Consider the following 15,450-nt stretch of genomic DNA (forward strand, 5'->3'; position numbering starts at 1 on the left):
CTGGCTTATTTCCTGAGCCCTCAAGGCTCGGCATGGGGCCCCTGCAGCCTCTGGGGTGAGCTGTGTCCCACTCTGTATGTCATTTTCTCCCAAGGCTGGGAGGTCCTCAAGGGCCCGGCTGGGATCTGGTTTCCCTCCAGATCTAGAGCCCTGACCGTCAATGCACTGGAGAGAGGTGTCTGACTGAGAACCACAGTGGACCACCTCCAGACTGACCACATGGGGGCGGTTCCCCTCCCCCCCCGCCGGCTCTTCTGGCCCTGCCCCTCACTCTCAGGCCCCCGCCTCTGATGGCCCCGCACCCTCAGGCAGCTGTACATGCAGATGGACATCCAGTTGGTCAGCATTTTCTCCACCACCGACTCTGTGCGCCGCAGCATGAGCTTGGGGTTCTTGGCCGCCGAGGCGTCGATGAGGTCCACCAGCAGCTCCTTCATGATGCTTGTGTAGTACTCCAGCTTGCCGTGCAGCGCGATGGTCAGCAGGGAGGCCAGGCTGCACCTGGGGGCGCAAGGCTGTCGGCACCCGGAGGAGCAGCGCCCGGGGGGACACCCGGTCCCAGACGCGGCCGGGGGCATCTGTCATCCCAGGACCTGCAGGCCGACTGACCTGTCGCGCACCGCAAAGTCCTTCTGCTGCTCCAGCGCGTGGACGAAGATGATGAGAAAGTGCTTGTTGTTGATGAGCGAGGAGAACAGGCCGACTCCCTCCTCCATGCTGGGCCGGCGCTCCTCCGGGATCTGCCAAGTGCTTGCCGGTGAGTGTCCGGCAGGCCGCCGGCTCCCCAGGCCCAGGCTGGACGTGCGGGGCCGGGGCGGCACTCACCTTCCACTCGCCCAGCAGCGGGTGGGTCTCCTGCGTGGGGGGGCTGCCCGGGGAACCGGGGGCCTGGGAGGGCAGCACGTACCGCTCTTCGTAAAGGGAGGAGCACTGCAAGCAAAGCCGGCATCTCAGTGGCCCTGCGCCCGGGCTGGTGCCCAAGGCCACTGAGCGCACAGAACAAGGCGCCGACGGGGGCTGTGCCACACAGGGCAGGGGCATCCCTGAGGCTACCGGAAGGAGGTTCACACAGAGGAGCCAGCATGCACCAAGGCTGCACTGCAGGAAGGCACCAGACTGGGAAGCATCAAGTGGACGGAGGAGATTGGGAGGAGAAACTGCACGGCTTCCGTGGCCGGCCACACAGATGGCCAGGACTGCTCTGGATGGGTGTGCAGGTTTTGCCCTGTTTAAGGGGGCACCCGGGGCCACGCCCTCAGGCTGGGGTGGGCGGGGCTGACCTTGGGGAAGAAGGTGCGGGTCACGAAGTGCCTGTACTCCAGGAAGGGAATGCCCTGACTGCGGTTCAGCTCCTTGGTCAGATCTGTCATGTCCGTCTGCAGCTCGGCAAAGCCTGAAGGGATAGGTGGTGGCCGCCAGTCCATCTCCAGATGGGAGAGGCCAGGCACGCTCCGCCCTGCGCCCCCGCCGCACCCAACTCCCCGTTACCTTTGCGGATTTCCTCTCGGATCTGCGACTCCATCTCCTCCATCTGGAGCAGCGTCTTCTGCCAGTAGCGCTCAGCGCGCCGGCTCTTGGTGCAAAAGACAAACAGGGCTGTGGGCAGCAGAGAGGCAGGTCAGACCTCCGAGCCCACCAGAGAGCCTCCAATGATGCCCGCCGGGCCAGGGCCAGCGCGCCGGCTCCAGAGCAGGAGACGGAGAGATGTCCTTGGCCCACCAGGGCACGGGGACACACCCAATGCCTCCTTTCTTAGGTAAAAGTATAAAGCAGTGGTCAGCAGCGGCTTTCTCTGTTGAAAGAACTAGGGTGGTTTGTTTCCTTCCTGCTTTCTAGCACTTTCCATTCCTCCTTCAACGACCATGTAGATTAAAAAACTAAAAAGTGAGCTTCGTTATAATACCTCTGCAGACTGGGGTGGACACCTACTATGCATGGACAGACAGAAAATGGCAAAAATGTGCTGGTGCCATGATGTGTTCTGCTCGGCTACCTTTCCCTAAGTCCCAGTCCTGGGGCTTGAACTCTGGGCCTGGGCACTGTCCCTGGATTCCTTTTTACTCAAGGCTGGCTCTCTACCACTTGAGCCAAAGCACCACTTCGGGCTTTTTTTGTGATTATTGGCTGCTACGCTTCTTAGATCTCAGCCTCCTGCGTACTTAGGATTACAGTGTGAGCCACTGGCGCCCAGCTTCTGACTACTTTTTATAAAACTTGGGGTCTTGTGCTTGCTGTGCTGGAGCTCTACCACTTGAGACGGGCCCCAGTCCTTTCTACACATTTTATCATTGGCTATAGTCACTAAAAAGCCAAGCCTTAGGCAGGCACTGGTGACTCATGCATGTAATCTTACTAAAGAGACTGAGACCTGAGGATCGTGGCTTGAAGCCAGCCTGGGCAGAAACGTCTATGAGACTCCATCTCCATTCAATCACACCATCATACACACACACACACACACACACACACACACACACAGCTGGAAGTGGGGTCGTGCCTTGAGTGGTAAAGCACTAGCCTTGAACACAAAAGCTCAGGGACAGCACCCAGGCCCTGATTCAAGCCCCAGGACCCGCGCACACATGCATACATGCACACACACATGGCCGTACCGGGCTACAGTGCACATTCTAGTGACCACAGACAGTTCAGTGGATCTGAGCGTAGTCACCTGCTCTGCTCTCATCAGTGCCCTCTCACCTACGAAGATCTCTGTCCACATTGTGAAACTCTCTCTTCAAAATCAGCGAATCTGTGGCCTTTTATGTCTGCTTTTCCCTCCATTGGTCACAATCTTCTCAAGGTTCATTTTTGTTCTCCCATGAACCAGTAATCTGCTCTTTTTTATGGCTGAGTAATACTCCATGGTCTGATGGACCATGTTTTACTGACCTTTCACCAGCCGATAACCATCTGGGTTGTTCTGACCTCTGGTCTATTATAAACCACGGCACTATCAACATTTGTGCACAAGATTCCGTGTGGATGCATGTTTTCCCTTCTCTGGGGCAGATTCTTAGGAATGGAATGTGTGGGCCATATGGCACCTCTATAATTAGCATTGGAAAGAACAGCCAAACTGTTTTCTAAGCAAGTACACCTTCCTACATCACCCCCAGCCGAGCACAGACTCTGCTTTCCCTGCCGCAGCTAGTATGGTACTTTTGTAACCGTATTTCATACCTAGGTTCACTTTCCTGAGCAAGCTGGAGAGTCCAGCAACTCCTCACCGCCTGTGGTGCAGCGGCCAGGTTTGCCTGGGTGCCCGGGCCAGGCCCCGCCCCCAGGCCCCGCCCCCAGCGGCCCCTTACCCACGACGGAGAGCAGCAGCAGGACGCTGCAGACGACGATGGACACAATGATGGCCATCTCGCTGCCTCCCAGCTGCAGCGTGGCGATCGTCTGGTTGAAGTTTCCCACCTGGATCTGTGTGGGAAAGGGGCTGTGGCTTTCCTGGAATGGCACCTTGGCTTTTCTCACTGGCCGTGTGGCCTTAGGCAGGTCACCTGACCTCGCTGGGGGTCCATAAAGACAACCACGTCCTGAGGACACCGAGGGTGTAGTGGCTGAGGGTGGCACACACTGGTAGGGGGAGGTGAGCTCCCCATTCCAGGGGGTAGGCAAGGCCCCTGTTCCGGGCCCTCACTGGCTCTTCCTCCTGCTCAGTTGGTGACTGGAGGTTAACGCCAGGTGGGACAGCAAGAGTCTCAGCAACTTCCATGGCTGAGGAAGCCCAGGTCCTCAAGGGTACCAGTCCCTGACCCTGAACAGATAACTAAATTCCTAGGGGCTCAGTTTCCCTCTCGGTCAAATGGGACATGAAGCTCCGCTGACCCAAGGAACTGGAGAGTGCTGGGCCAGGTGCACAGCCCGGCGGGGCCGGCCACACCCATCCCGGCACCGTCCACTCACCGTGATGGGCAGCTGCCCCTCAGCCCTGCCCAGGGACTCATTGACAGAGCAGTGGATGACTCTGTCCGAGACTATCTGGATGTCGCAGGCCACCTGGCCGATCTTGATGAGGTACTCGTGGCTCTCAAGCCCCAGGCCATCTTGCTCCTTCTGTAGGCACAGAGGAGAGGGGTCACCGGGGCCTGGGGGGGGGGCTGGCCTGAGCCCCGCCCCACCCCTCCCGTGGCCCCGTCCTCACGTGGATGACAAGCGTGAGCGGCTCCCCGGGGTGGTGTTTGATCCACTTCTCCCGCTTGGCGGTGGAGAACTGCGGGTTGGGGAGGTAGTCCAGGCGGAAGTGGCCGCCCCGCTGCACCCTGGCCGAGTCCAGCAGCTCCTCGGCCACGGCTGCCTGGTCCACGTAGGCCCGCCCATTGATGAAGAAGTCCACCGGCGCCGAGGCGTTGCTCAGGGCCCCCGGCGACGGGCAGGTGATGAGAGTGGAGTTGAGGACCTTACACAGCTGGTACAGGTAGCCAGGACCGGGGAGGGTGAGCAGATGGACAGGGAGACACGGGAGAGGGTGGGATAAGACAGAGAGGGAGAAATGGGACAGACGCAGCGGCCGGAGGAATGGTCAGTCAGGGCCACCGGCTGCCTCGAGACCCCACGCCATCCCGGGCCCAGCGCCCTCACCGTGGGCTCCCGGCCGATGTGGTGGACAGCCATGGACACGTTCTGTACCATGTGGAAACGCTCGCCAGCCACGGTAATGGTCCTGCCGCCGCTGCAGGGACAGCAGGATGGGTGGTCAGCCCACCTGCAGGCCGGAGGGCAAGGCCGGCCTGGGGACGGACGCGCCCGGCTCACCTGACCGGGCTGCGGCGGGGACTGATGGAGATGATCACGGGGTTCCGCATGTATGAGAAGGTGAGGTTGCCGTGCACACAGCCCCGGCGCTCCAGGCGCACACACACTGGCACGGGGGCTGGCATGGAGCCTCCGGGCACCGTGCATGTGATGCTGCTGTCCGTTCGCCTGCAGGGCGGTGTCTCTTCAGCACAGCCCACTCTGCTGACCCTGCGCAGTGCCCGACCTGGACGCCGGGCCTGGGGCCAGCTGCATGGCTCCCACTCAGAAGTGCATCCGTGCCCGCCACCTCCCTGCTCCCACGCCACCCCCCCACTGACCCCACCCACACGGCAGTGGACCGTTTTTTTTCTTCTTAGTCAAGGGAGGAGGGAGGCTATTCTGCTCTCGTTTTGCTGTTCCCAGAAATGCTATTCACTGGGTCCTGGTACAAAGTAGGTGCCTCATAAATCCAGGTGTTTTTTTCTTTTTTCCCCCCTGAGCTCTTCAGCTCAAGGCTACTGCTTTACCATTTTGAACCACAGCACCATTTTGTTTTCTGGTGGTTAGAGATAAGAGGCTCATGGACTTGGGCCAGGAGTGTGGCCTAGTGGTAGAGTGCTTACCTAGCATGCACTAAGCCCTGGGTTCAATTCCTCAGTACCACAAACACAGACCAAAAAAAAAAAAGGTGATGGTGCCGTGGCTCAAGTAGTAGAGCACTAGCCTTTAGAAAGCCCAGCGACAGTGCTCAGGCCCCGAGTTCAAGCCTCAAGATTGGCAAAAAAAAAAAAATCTCATGGACTTTCCTGCCCAGGTTGGCTTTGAACCTTGATCCTCAGATCTCAGCCTCCTGAGTTACTAGAATTACAGGCGTGAGCCACCTCGCCTGGCAACCAGATAACACCCCTGCCTGCCAGCTCTGGAGCAGCGGGAGGACGCGAGCATGGACGTTACCGCACTCGCTCGCAGACGCCGGCAGCACGCGTGCTGTACACCTGCCACAGTGCTCCTCCGTTCCTCACTGGCCAGAGGGGTGGAGACCAGGTTAGACCCGAGGCTGGGCCGCGCCCAGAGCCCAGGGGAGGCTGATGTGAGATGGCTCCTGAGCTGGGGCGGGGTGGGGGGGAGCGGCCAAGCCCGGGGCTTACAGGAGCTCCGCACAGGGGTCGGTGCCGTTCACCAGGACCTGCAGCTCGGAGCCCGCGTGGAGGTGGCTTCCGTGGATGGTGACCCTGGTACCCCCTGCCTCGGGGCCCATGGCAGGCTCCACGGAGTGGACAGTGGGCAGCTGGGGGCAGAGCAGGCAGTCAGAGCCCAGCCAGCCCGGAAGGGCAGAGGGGCGGAGGAGAGGAGCAGGTGGACTGGGACCTCACCACGTAGGAGAAGTGCTGCCGAGAGTGGCCCTCCTTGGAGGCGTTCACGGACACCACGGCCGAGAAGGGGCCCGGGGCCGGCCCTGTGCGGCAAACGATCCTGCAGCAGACCGGCAGCGCGGTCAGCGCGGTCCACCCTGCCCGGCGCCCACCCCGGCCTCTGGCCTCAGCTTGCAGCTGGGGGACGTGTGCTGGCCAGCAGGCAGGTCTCAGCGGGGCTGTCCTGGGACGGCTGGGCTCAGGCATCACCTGGCTCGTGTGGTTCCACAGTCCAGCAGCTCTAAGTCACGGATCTGGGTCCTGACGGTCTCACCCAGACCCTCCCATCCCAGCAGGTCACCCCTGAAAAACGCCCCTAGTGGCAAATAACATTTACCAAAGCCAAGTCCGGTTGCAGAGGGTTGGGAGGGGGGATACCAGGGCATGGGTGGAAGGGCCCAGGTGGGCAGGATGTCCAGCAGGGACGGTGAGGTAAGGGACACTGTGGGGGGCAGAGCTGGGCAGAGTGGGCCCCCGGCACGGGCTGTAACTCACTCCTCTGACACCGTGTATTTGTCGGCCAGCGGCTCACAGGCCACACTGCCAATCCACACGCCGTGAGCCACGTCACTGAGGCGCCGGCCCAAGTTCCTGCCCCGGATGGTCAGTCGGGTCCCGCCATGCAAGGGGCCACTCAGTGGCTCAATCTGCCGGGACCAGAGGGGCAGAGTTCTGAGGGTCGCATGGGCAGGGCCGCTATCACACGTGCTGGGGCGGGCCTGGCACCAGTCCTCTGCTGGGACGGGCGTGGGTGCAGCTAGCTGCCCACGGGGATAGGTGCACCTTAAGGAGCCCATGCAGGACACAGACGGCAGCTCCCAAGGGTGCCTCTGACCGCAGGCTCCTGAACCCCAGCTAGACACTGATTGGGTGAAGCCTGGGTATGTGATTTAGGCTAAGCCAATCAGAATCCTTCACTGAGCTTAAAAATTGAAGCAGAGGCCAGTGGCTTACTGGAGGCCTCGGTCATTACTTGACTGACCACAAGGCCGAGTGGCCCTCCCTGCCTGTCCTCACCGCACGCCGCCGGGCCCTGGTCCACAGCCTCGGGATGGGTCTCGGGGAGGGTGGGTGAGAGCCACGCCCTCCTGGCTGCACTTACCAGGTGGATCTCAGGGGCCGGGCAGGTGTCGGAGGGCGGTGGTAGGGGTCCCCGCAGGCGGCAGCTCTCACTCCACACACACAGGTGACCCAGGTCCTCTCGGCCCAGGCACTGGGAACAGTCCGGGCTGCCCACGGCACAGTTGTAGACTTCAACTGAGGAGACACAGGCAGCACGGCAGGCCCGGGTCAGGGCGAGGTGTGTGAGGTTCCCGGCCCCTTTTCCTGCCCCTGGTCCATGGTGACCTCAGTGGGCCTGGAGGCCCCCACGATGGGGACCTTGTGTGCCAGGTGCTGTTAACCAGTAAGAGGCTCAGAGAGGAGAAACCTGCCTGGGCTCAGCAGGTATCTCAGCATTCCCACGGGGGAGGGGGAGACCTCAGATCTCCCCATAAACATTAAGGCTGTTAGAGAGTTGGTTCAACATATATAAACGGCGCTCCTGTGCCAGCCACCCCTTGGGGTGCCACTTTAGCCTGGGCACTGCTTTCTGGGCTTGGTGGGCATGGACGCATGGATGGAGGGGCTTGGAAAGGGCGAGCAAGGCCGGCAAGGCAGCCCGGCGCCTGAGACAGGGACGCCCCGAGTGCCAGGGAATGGTGGGGTGGGGCAGCCTTGAGGGACTACAAGGCTGATGTCCTCTGGCCATCTGGAAGCGAGGTGGGACCGCGGGGGACCCCACCTGTCATGGGGTCAGGGCTGTCCAGGAACTGGGCCGGCCGCCCCTTTAGCTGGAGGCTCAGTGTAAACACCTGGCTCTTCTGTGCGGTGTGCAGCTGCAAAAGGACACAAGGGTGAGGGTGGGGTGGGGTCTGGTGTGCGGGAAAGGGGTGCTACCCAGGTGAGGGCTGAACTGCTGGGGGCTGGTAAGCAAGCATCGAAATCCACACAGCCACTCCGCCCCTGCCCAAACCCTCACCACTCACCACGACTTGGTTACAACGGACAACTGACTCATTCACCCACATGGCCTCGAAGCTCTGCTCCAGCCCAAAGCTGCACTCCAGGGCGGTACCCTGGGGACACAGGGACAGCGGGGACTGAGAAGAGCCGCGCCAACGCCTCTCCTCTGCCTCTGCCAGGCTTGCTCCTGGGCTTTTTGACCCCAGACCCCTCGCCCAGCCGTTGTGGGCAGTGTGGGGGAGGCACGGAGGGCACAAACACCAGGACTCTGACGCTAACAGCTGCCCGCCTACCCAGAGGTAAAACCAGGGCCTCTGACTCAGCTCAGAGGGCCCAGCTCCCAGAGAGGCACCGCAGGATTTCATTCCCCTTTCTGACCCTACAATCACTTGCCCTCCCTCTCCCCCAGTGGCCTCTCGTGGCCGGGTTCTGTGCCTCCTGGGGCAGTTGGTGTCTCTTCTGCCATCAACGAGACTGAGCACAGCCTCAAACCCCAGCCAGTGTCCTTGGTCCCAAAGACTCCCCAGACCAGGGGTGAGGCGCCCCTCCTCTCCCTTTTGCTGGCAGCCCCGTCTCTCCATCCCTGGGGACAGGCCGGCCCTGGCCTTCAGACATCAAGGACAGCCAAGGGCTCAGCGCTCACAGTCAGAGGCTCAAATCCCTCAACTTCCCAGCTATGGGTCAGGCCTTGTCTCTGCCTCGTCTCAGAAGCGGGCATGGAAATGGGCTCCCCAGCCTGCAGGGCTGCCAGGAAAGCTGGAGAGCGAGCACTTCAGTCGTCTGCACACGTAGGTGCCTCACGTGCGTGCTAGAACGGGTGTGTGTGAGGTGCTCAGCAGGTGTCTGCCAGAGCCCAGTTGCTCAACCTCATCTCTGCACCGCAGCATCCGTGCTGAGGGAATGGATTCAAGTGTCATGCGCATTAGGCCAAACCCCCAGGCGGGCCATTTGGCAGGACTTCTGGTCCCTATCACTGGCACGAGTGACACCCTGGTAACAACGCAGGCCAGCCGCCCCTCTCTGGGGTCCCAGCACGGGAGCTAATGCAGAAAAGTGGTTGCCGACAGGTCAAGTGCCATTTTGTCCTGCCAGACTCACAAGACTGGGTGGCTGCAGAGCCCGGGGCCCGTGCTGGGGGTTCTAGAAGCAGGGAGAAGGGGGGCAATGGCACAGGATAGTTGAGGGGATTTCTGTGGCTGGTGACAGCAGAGAATGCCAGTAACACAGTTGAGATCAGTCAGGGCTGAGCCAGAGCCTAGGCCGCCCTCCCCGAAGGGGCTGGGGGACCCGGGCGGGCAAAGCCACCCCCACCCACCAGGCCCCTGCTCTGGACCCAGCCTGTGCAGGGTGGAGCCTCTGGTGGAGGGTGGAAGCAGCCCTACCCTGGCCCTCACAAAACCTTTCTGATGCATCCCAGATGCCTGGCACGTGGGTCCCACGTGTGACATAGTGGAGGGGGTCTCAGCTCCCGTGGCAGCGACAGAGTGCCTGTCCCTGGAGCTGGCACTGCTCAGGGCAGCTGGACACCAGGCGTCCAGGGTCATTCTTGCCTTCCCCCTGCTCATGGGGACCTGGGGACAGAGGCTTCTCCACGGTCCTCTAGGGGAGATGTAGGGGACATCAACCAGCCAGTGGACTCTACCCAGGCGGCCACGCCCAGGATCTCCGGCCAGCCAGGATGGGATGGGGCAATGAATGCATGGACCTCATTTCCACGGCCTGTGGTGCCAGCTAGGGGCCGGGCCCATTCTGCCAGGGGACCTGCAGGGACATCTGGGGCTGGCCCCATCAATCTGGCTCGTCCCCCACCCTTCCACCCTCCCTCCCTCCCCCAACTTCAGTGCAGTGGGAGCAGAGCTTTTGCCCAAACAGAACCAGAGACGGTGGGGAAGGAACAGGGAGCCCGAGGTGCTGGTGTGTCTGTGGGACTCAGTATCACAGTGGAGATGGCGATGGCTGGCGTCTGCGTGGTCTCCTCGGCCCCCACCCTGACCAGGCCTCTACTTACATGGAAGGCAGCAGAACTAGTCACCGGTACCAGGATGTCCTGGGAGCTGCCGGTGGGCACAGGTGCCAGGGACATGGGCAGGATCTGGGGGCAGTCCTGGGGGCCCTGCAGAAGAAGCGGGAGACGGGGTCGTCAGCCACTTTTTCTTTTGGTCGGTCATGGGACTTGAACTCTGGGCCTGGGTGCTGTCCCTGGGCTCTTCAGCTCAAGGCTACCGCCCTATCCTTGAACCACAGCCCCACTTCTGGTTTTCTAGCGGTTAATTGGAGGTATGAGTCTTACAGTCTTTAGTGCCCGGGCTGGCTTTGAACTGTGATCCTCAGATCTCAGCCCCCTGAGTAGCTGGGGTGACAGGCGTGAGCCACCACACCCGGCTCATGGGTCATCTCTGAGGTGCCCCACAGTCCTTGGGTCTTAGGAAGCTTGGCAGTGCTAAATTCTCACCCTCTGTCCACATGATCTCGCCTGACCTTCATGCCCACCACAGAGTGGGCATGGGGAAACTGAGGCACAGAAACCAAACAGCCCTCCCAGCTCGGAGCTACGGCAGGCCTGAGCCCCGGAGTGGAAGCATGCCCACCACAGGCCACACTGCCGTCCAGGGCCAGGCCGGAGGCACGGAGAGCATGTCCACCTGATGCGCCAGCCTGGCCATCACCCCGCTCTGTGGGGGGAGCCGCTCTGAGGTCTTTCTGGTCACTGAGCTGCATCCCGGCTCGGCAGCTTATTGTTAAGGGACCAGGGCTGGCTCTGGGCACAAAGTCACCCGCCCTCTCCAAGCCTCCATGTGCTGCCTACAGGATGGAGGGTTTTTTTTTGGGGGGGGGGAGCCACTGGCTGGTCTGCTCTGGTCCCCTGCAGAAGCTGGCTGTCCTCCCATGCTGCTTGTGTGGAAAGGGGACTTGAGGGAACAGAGCCATATGTTCCTAGTTAGGCTCTGAACGGCTGCCTGGGCCTGGCCAGGGTCCAGCACCTCTGTCCTCGGGTCTCCCTGCACTGGGAGGTGGCCGGAGGGGCCAGCTCTCCTCCCATCACAGCCACGGGCAGCCGTGCTAGAGCGAGCCACCACTGTCCTCACTCGGCTACCCACCTCCCGGCCTGGCCTGGCCTGGGGGAGTCTCTGTCCCAGGCCTCCGGATCTGAGGCCCACCCAGGCCTCGGTGAGCGTCCAGATGCAGACAGGAGCCAGCAGAGCCCAGGGACACTCAACACCAGATTCCCGGGGCTGGGGGGGAGGAGGGGACCAGGAGCTGGGCTGTGCTGCTGGCTTGGGCACTTGGCACCAAGAGTGGGCACCTGTCCTGAGAGGCCGGAAGGCCCTGGTATACCACTGCAACTGCTGGATCCAGCTGTCTCTGAAGGTCCTACCAGCCTCCAGCTAGTTCACCAACGGTGGGCGTGAAGCAGCATGGTCTGCACTTCCCTTACCAGAGCCACCAAGGCCTCGGGAAAGGCTACAGGCTTCTCTGGCTGGGACCTGGGTCAGGTCCAGGCCTTGGGCTCAGAAGCCATGGCTGGCATCATCGGAGTCAGGGAGGGGAGAGAAGCTGAGCTCTGTCCCGGGAGGGCTCAGGTATGCTGGGCACTGGAGCTCGGAGCTTGGGCTGAGCTGAGTAGCGGCAGGAAACCCAGGCTGAGTTCTGGGGGCTCACACTCCACAGAGCGAGGCCTGGCATCCCGACCCAGCTGAGCACTGGCACCCCTGCCGTCCCCAGCCCTGGAGCTGGGCTCCTGCCTCCAGCGTTCTCCACGTCCTCAGCTTGACTCGGCTTGCCACACCAGGCCACCTGGACTGGCCACGGCAGGTTCTAGCACAGGGGCCACCTCCATCCTGCTCTCCAAGCTTCCTGTCCACCTTTCCCACCCCGTCCATGCCCCTCGGCCTCTCTCTCCTCCTGTGACCACATCCTCATCCACCTCCCTGAAGACAGAACAGATACACCACAAGAGACGCAATCCCAGAACCCGCCATCCTGGCTGCTTCTCCGGCTCCTGAGGGGCCTGAGTGAGCAGACCCTTGGCCTGCTGTCTGCTCAGAAGAGCTGGCGCCTCCATAGCTAACTAGCACTTAATTAAATGTCAAATCAAGTATGGGGTCAGAGCTTCACATAGGCCTGGGGCGGAAACTGCCTCATCTCCTGCCAGATTACAGTAATCCTCCAAGACAGCTCTGCTGCACGCCCAATCCCGCTCCAGACGAACAACGGCAGCTCCGGGGAGAGCAGGCTGAGGGCTAGCAAATGGTAGCATGTCCCAGATGGTGAACTCTTACGTAGCTATCAAAACCCAACACAAATGGCCCCTCTCCCCCACCTATGCAAGGAGCATAGGGAGAGCACAGGGACCCTTTTATTGAGCAGCTTCCATGTGCCACGGATGGAGCTGGTGTCTTATGGGGGTAACTGTGGATCTTCACTCTAGCCCTTGATGGACAGATGGGAAAATAGGCCCGGAGAGGTTCCATGGCTTGCCAGGATCAACAGTCACAAGTGTAACAGAGGGCAGAGCCGGGTCTAAGGGCTCTGCCTTAGATCCAGACGCCTGACGGCTGTGAGGAAGCTGGGTCCTCCTGGGGCCTCTCCCGGGCTTTCTATTGTGTGTTCAGGGCTGGGTTGGGAGGAGGACATGCAATCCAGATGTGATCCCAAACAACAGAGCCCGAGTCCTGGCTGGACCCTGGCTATGCAAATCCCTGCGCCCAGGGCTGGGGTTTGGCGCCTCCCTGGTGGTTTGGCCCAAAGCCTCTCGGGCCTTTCCCAGTGCAGGACACCCCCACTCTGTGCCCCTTGGAGCCACGCATGGCTGCTGCCAGCTCTGCTCAAAGCAGGCCAGGGGTGAGGAGGTCAGCCGGGAGCCTGGAGGCCCGGCGGGGACCACGGGCTCCCTCCCTCACCCCTGTCGCTTGGCACCTGCTCTGCAGACAGGAAGGGGGAGGCTCTGGGCAGGGCGTGTGCCAGGGTGTGCCCAGTGGTCCCCTTGTGTCAGGAGCCACAGCAGGGCCATCGGCAAGTGGGCAGAGCACCCCTTCCCTGGGGAGCACAGGGACCCACAGCCCGGTATGACAGACTCTAGTGGTGGGTGCTCGCGACACGCACTTTGCCACAGAGCCATGCCCAGCCCGCCGCCCAGGCTCATCAGGGAGCACTGAGAAGCTCTGGAAGGTGATCTCATCCCGCCAGCCCCCCTCATGGCTGGATCTGTAGACCACTGTCCCACGCCCTGGGTTAGGGCTAACCCCGCTCGCAGGGTACAAGCATATGGGGGAAGGCTGGCCTTTGGGGCTCCTATCTCTCGCCCAGAGACAGCCCAGCACCACTCGCCACATTCCCCGCTGCCTGCGGGAAAACAGGCAGAGACATTCCCCCAGATCCGGATCTTTGCCAGAGGGATCCAGGTTCAAGGCCCAAGCCTGGTAGCTCCTGGGAGGAAGGCATTGCAAAGGTCTGGGGAACGGCTGCCCTGAGAAGCGGGAAGTACAGGCTGGATGGCACAGGGTTACAGCAGGAAGAGCAGGGCTGCGCTGTCACCCCAAATGTCATCTCTGGTCTTTGGAACAGCCAGTGATGCACACAGCGGAGGGGACCCAGCCTGGCTTACCGTGGGGTTTGGCGAGGCCTCGCATCGAGACTGGTTGGAGACGCAGACATGCTGCTGGGCGCACCAGAAGCAGGGCCAGGGCGCGGACAGGCAGCTGGTGCAGCTGGAAGATGGAGGGCCCTTTAGACTCCCCCGCAGCCCTGAGCTCATCCTGCCCAGGAGCAGGGGCCTAGAAGGCCTTTGCCAGCCAGGGGGGAGGGGGAGTCCTGCTCATCCCCAGAGCTGCCAGGGGTGGTAGGGAGCCCCTTGCTGGGAAGGTATGCAAGTGAGAAAAGGTGGGCAGAGTCCTCTGGGAGCTGTCAGGACATCTCTGCTGTCTGCAGCTCTTCCTCTAAGGTGCGTGCTGGAAGTGGGACCCAGCGCCCGGTGGGTGCAAAGGGCCCAGCCCCTCCCCACTCACGCTTCCCGAGGCTGCACGTGTCCAATACGGCTGCAGTCGTAGATGGTGAAGTTGGCCGTGACGATGTCGTGCCCGTTGACGCTCAGGGCCATCTCCACCGTCACGTGGTCTGGAATGGACGGAGGGAGCGGGGAGGACACGTGGGTGAGGAGAAGCCCTGCACTGCTCCTCCCGAACCACCACCCCAGCCCACCCTGTCCCGCTCACCGTGGGCGTCGGGGAAGGGCGGGAAGTGGGCCCGGGGCAGCAGGTTGCAGTAGGCCAGCTGATGGTCGTAGGCAGGACCCGGGACCCGGGCCACCGTGTGGATGTCACCCCCATAGTCACAAGCCATCTCCATGCCGCTGAGGCTGGGCAGGTGGCCTGAGATCTGTAGGATCATGCCCTGGCGGCAAAGTACTCTCAGTCCCGGGGGCCCTGGGGCGGGGGCGCCCCTGGAAGCTGGGTTCCGGCCTGTGTCCATGCTGCCCGGCCGTCCCCTGGGGGAGTGAACTCAGGCCTGCAGGGCTGCACCCCACCCAGAACCCTCCACGTCACGCCCGTCAGGAAGGCTCTGCCACCTCCTGTCCGCCCACTCCCCTGAAGCCTAGGGTCCTCTTGGTGTGCCAGAGTGTAAGTGTATATGGGTGCAGTACCGTGTGAATGAATGAATGAATGAATGAATGAGAACCCACACCAGACTATGCAGGGGGTAAAGCAGGGAAAGAATCCCGCAGCAGAGGGTCCTGCAGAAGCTCAGAGGCCCACATGCGGCTGCTTTGGGGTGCCCGCTGCCCCCGTGCCCGCAGAGTGCTCACTGGGTACTCCTGGTGCACGTTGATCTCCGCAGGCAGCACAGTCATGGAAGGGCAACGTCCCGGGCCTTCGCTAGCACTGGTCCAGAAATGCGGCTGGCTGGAGTTGGCGCAGTCCTGCTGCAGGGTGCACCTGCAGGTCCGGCAGGGTCAGGTCCCGCCGCCCGCCCCCTGCCTCCCCCCAGCCCGCCGTCCAGGCCTCACCGCGTCTCCAGAGTGCACCAGCCACAGTAGGCGTCCGCCGCTCCCACGCAGTCCCTGCAGCTGGCATGCGCCTCACACGCCGCGACCTTTACCCGCGCCATCTGCAGACCCAGGAAGCGCCCCGCTGAGCCAGCCTGCCCACCCCGCTCAGGAGACCAAGTCAGCCTGGCTGAGGCAGAAAGAAGCTGGGGAAACTGAGGCTGGGGCTCTGGTAGAGCCAGGAGATAAGGCTTCCTGCCCCGCAGATGCACACAAGGGGGTTGAGCTTATCCTGGGCGTGGTTCCCTG

General features: G+C 61.9%; 1 protein-coding gene across 1 annotated transcript in view; it reads right to left on the reverse strand.

Moving 5' to 3' along the window:
• The window catches only part of Plxnd1 (plexin D1), a 35,476-nt gene that overhangs the window by 5,959 nt on the left and 14,067 nt on the right, over nt 1-15,450 (reverse strand). The window contains exons 4-25 of the mRNA XM_090323988.1: nt 15,163-15,263; nt 14,962-15,091; nt 14,372-14,549; nt 14,165-14,273; nt 13,765-13,867; nt 10,168-10,272; nt 8,183-8,272; nt 7,939-8,032; nt 7,258-7,412; nt 6,651-6,802; nt 6,117-6,216; nt 5,892-6,031; nt 4,762-4,929; nt 4,588-4,678; nt 4,151-4,414; nt 3,913-4,062; nt 3,312-3,426; nt 1,489-1,596; nt 1,281-1,393; nt 826-930; nt 610-740; nt 303-501 (exon numbers count right to left, since the gene is read on the reverse strand). Coding sequence (XP_090180114.1) covers nt 303-501; nt 610-740; nt 826-930; nt 1,281-1,393; nt 1,489-1,596; nt 3,312-3,426; nt 3,913-4,062; nt 4,151-4,414; nt 4,588-4,678; nt 4,762-4,929; nt 5,892-6,031; nt 6,117-6,216; nt 6,651-6,802; nt 7,258-7,412; nt 7,939-8,032; nt 8,183-8,272; nt 10,168-10,272; nt 13,765-13,867; nt 14,165-14,273; nt 14,372-14,549; nt 14,962-15,091; nt 15,163-15,263 — 2,901 coding nt within the window. The remainder of the gene's footprint in view (nt 1-302; nt 502-609; nt 741-825; nt 931-1,280; nt 1,394-1,488; nt 1,597-3,311; nt 3,427-3,912; nt 4,063-4,150; nt 4,415-4,587; nt 4,679-4,761; nt 4,930-5,891; nt 6,032-6,116; nt 6,217-6,650; nt 6,803-7,257; nt 7,413-7,938; nt 8,033-8,182; nt 8,273-10,167; nt 10,273-13,764; nt 13,868-14,164; nt 14,274-14,371; nt 14,550-14,961; nt 15,092-15,162; nt 15,264-15,450) is intronic.

The sequence above is a fragment of the Megascapheus bottae genome, chromosome 33, assembly GCF_031878675.1.
Source record: "Megascapheus bottae isolate mThoBot1 chromosome 33, mThoBot2.hap1, whole genome shotgun sequence".
NCBI classification, from domain to species: domain Eukaryota; kingdom Metazoa; phylum Chordata; class Mammalia; order Rodentia; family Geomyidae; genus Megascapheus; species Megascapheus bottae.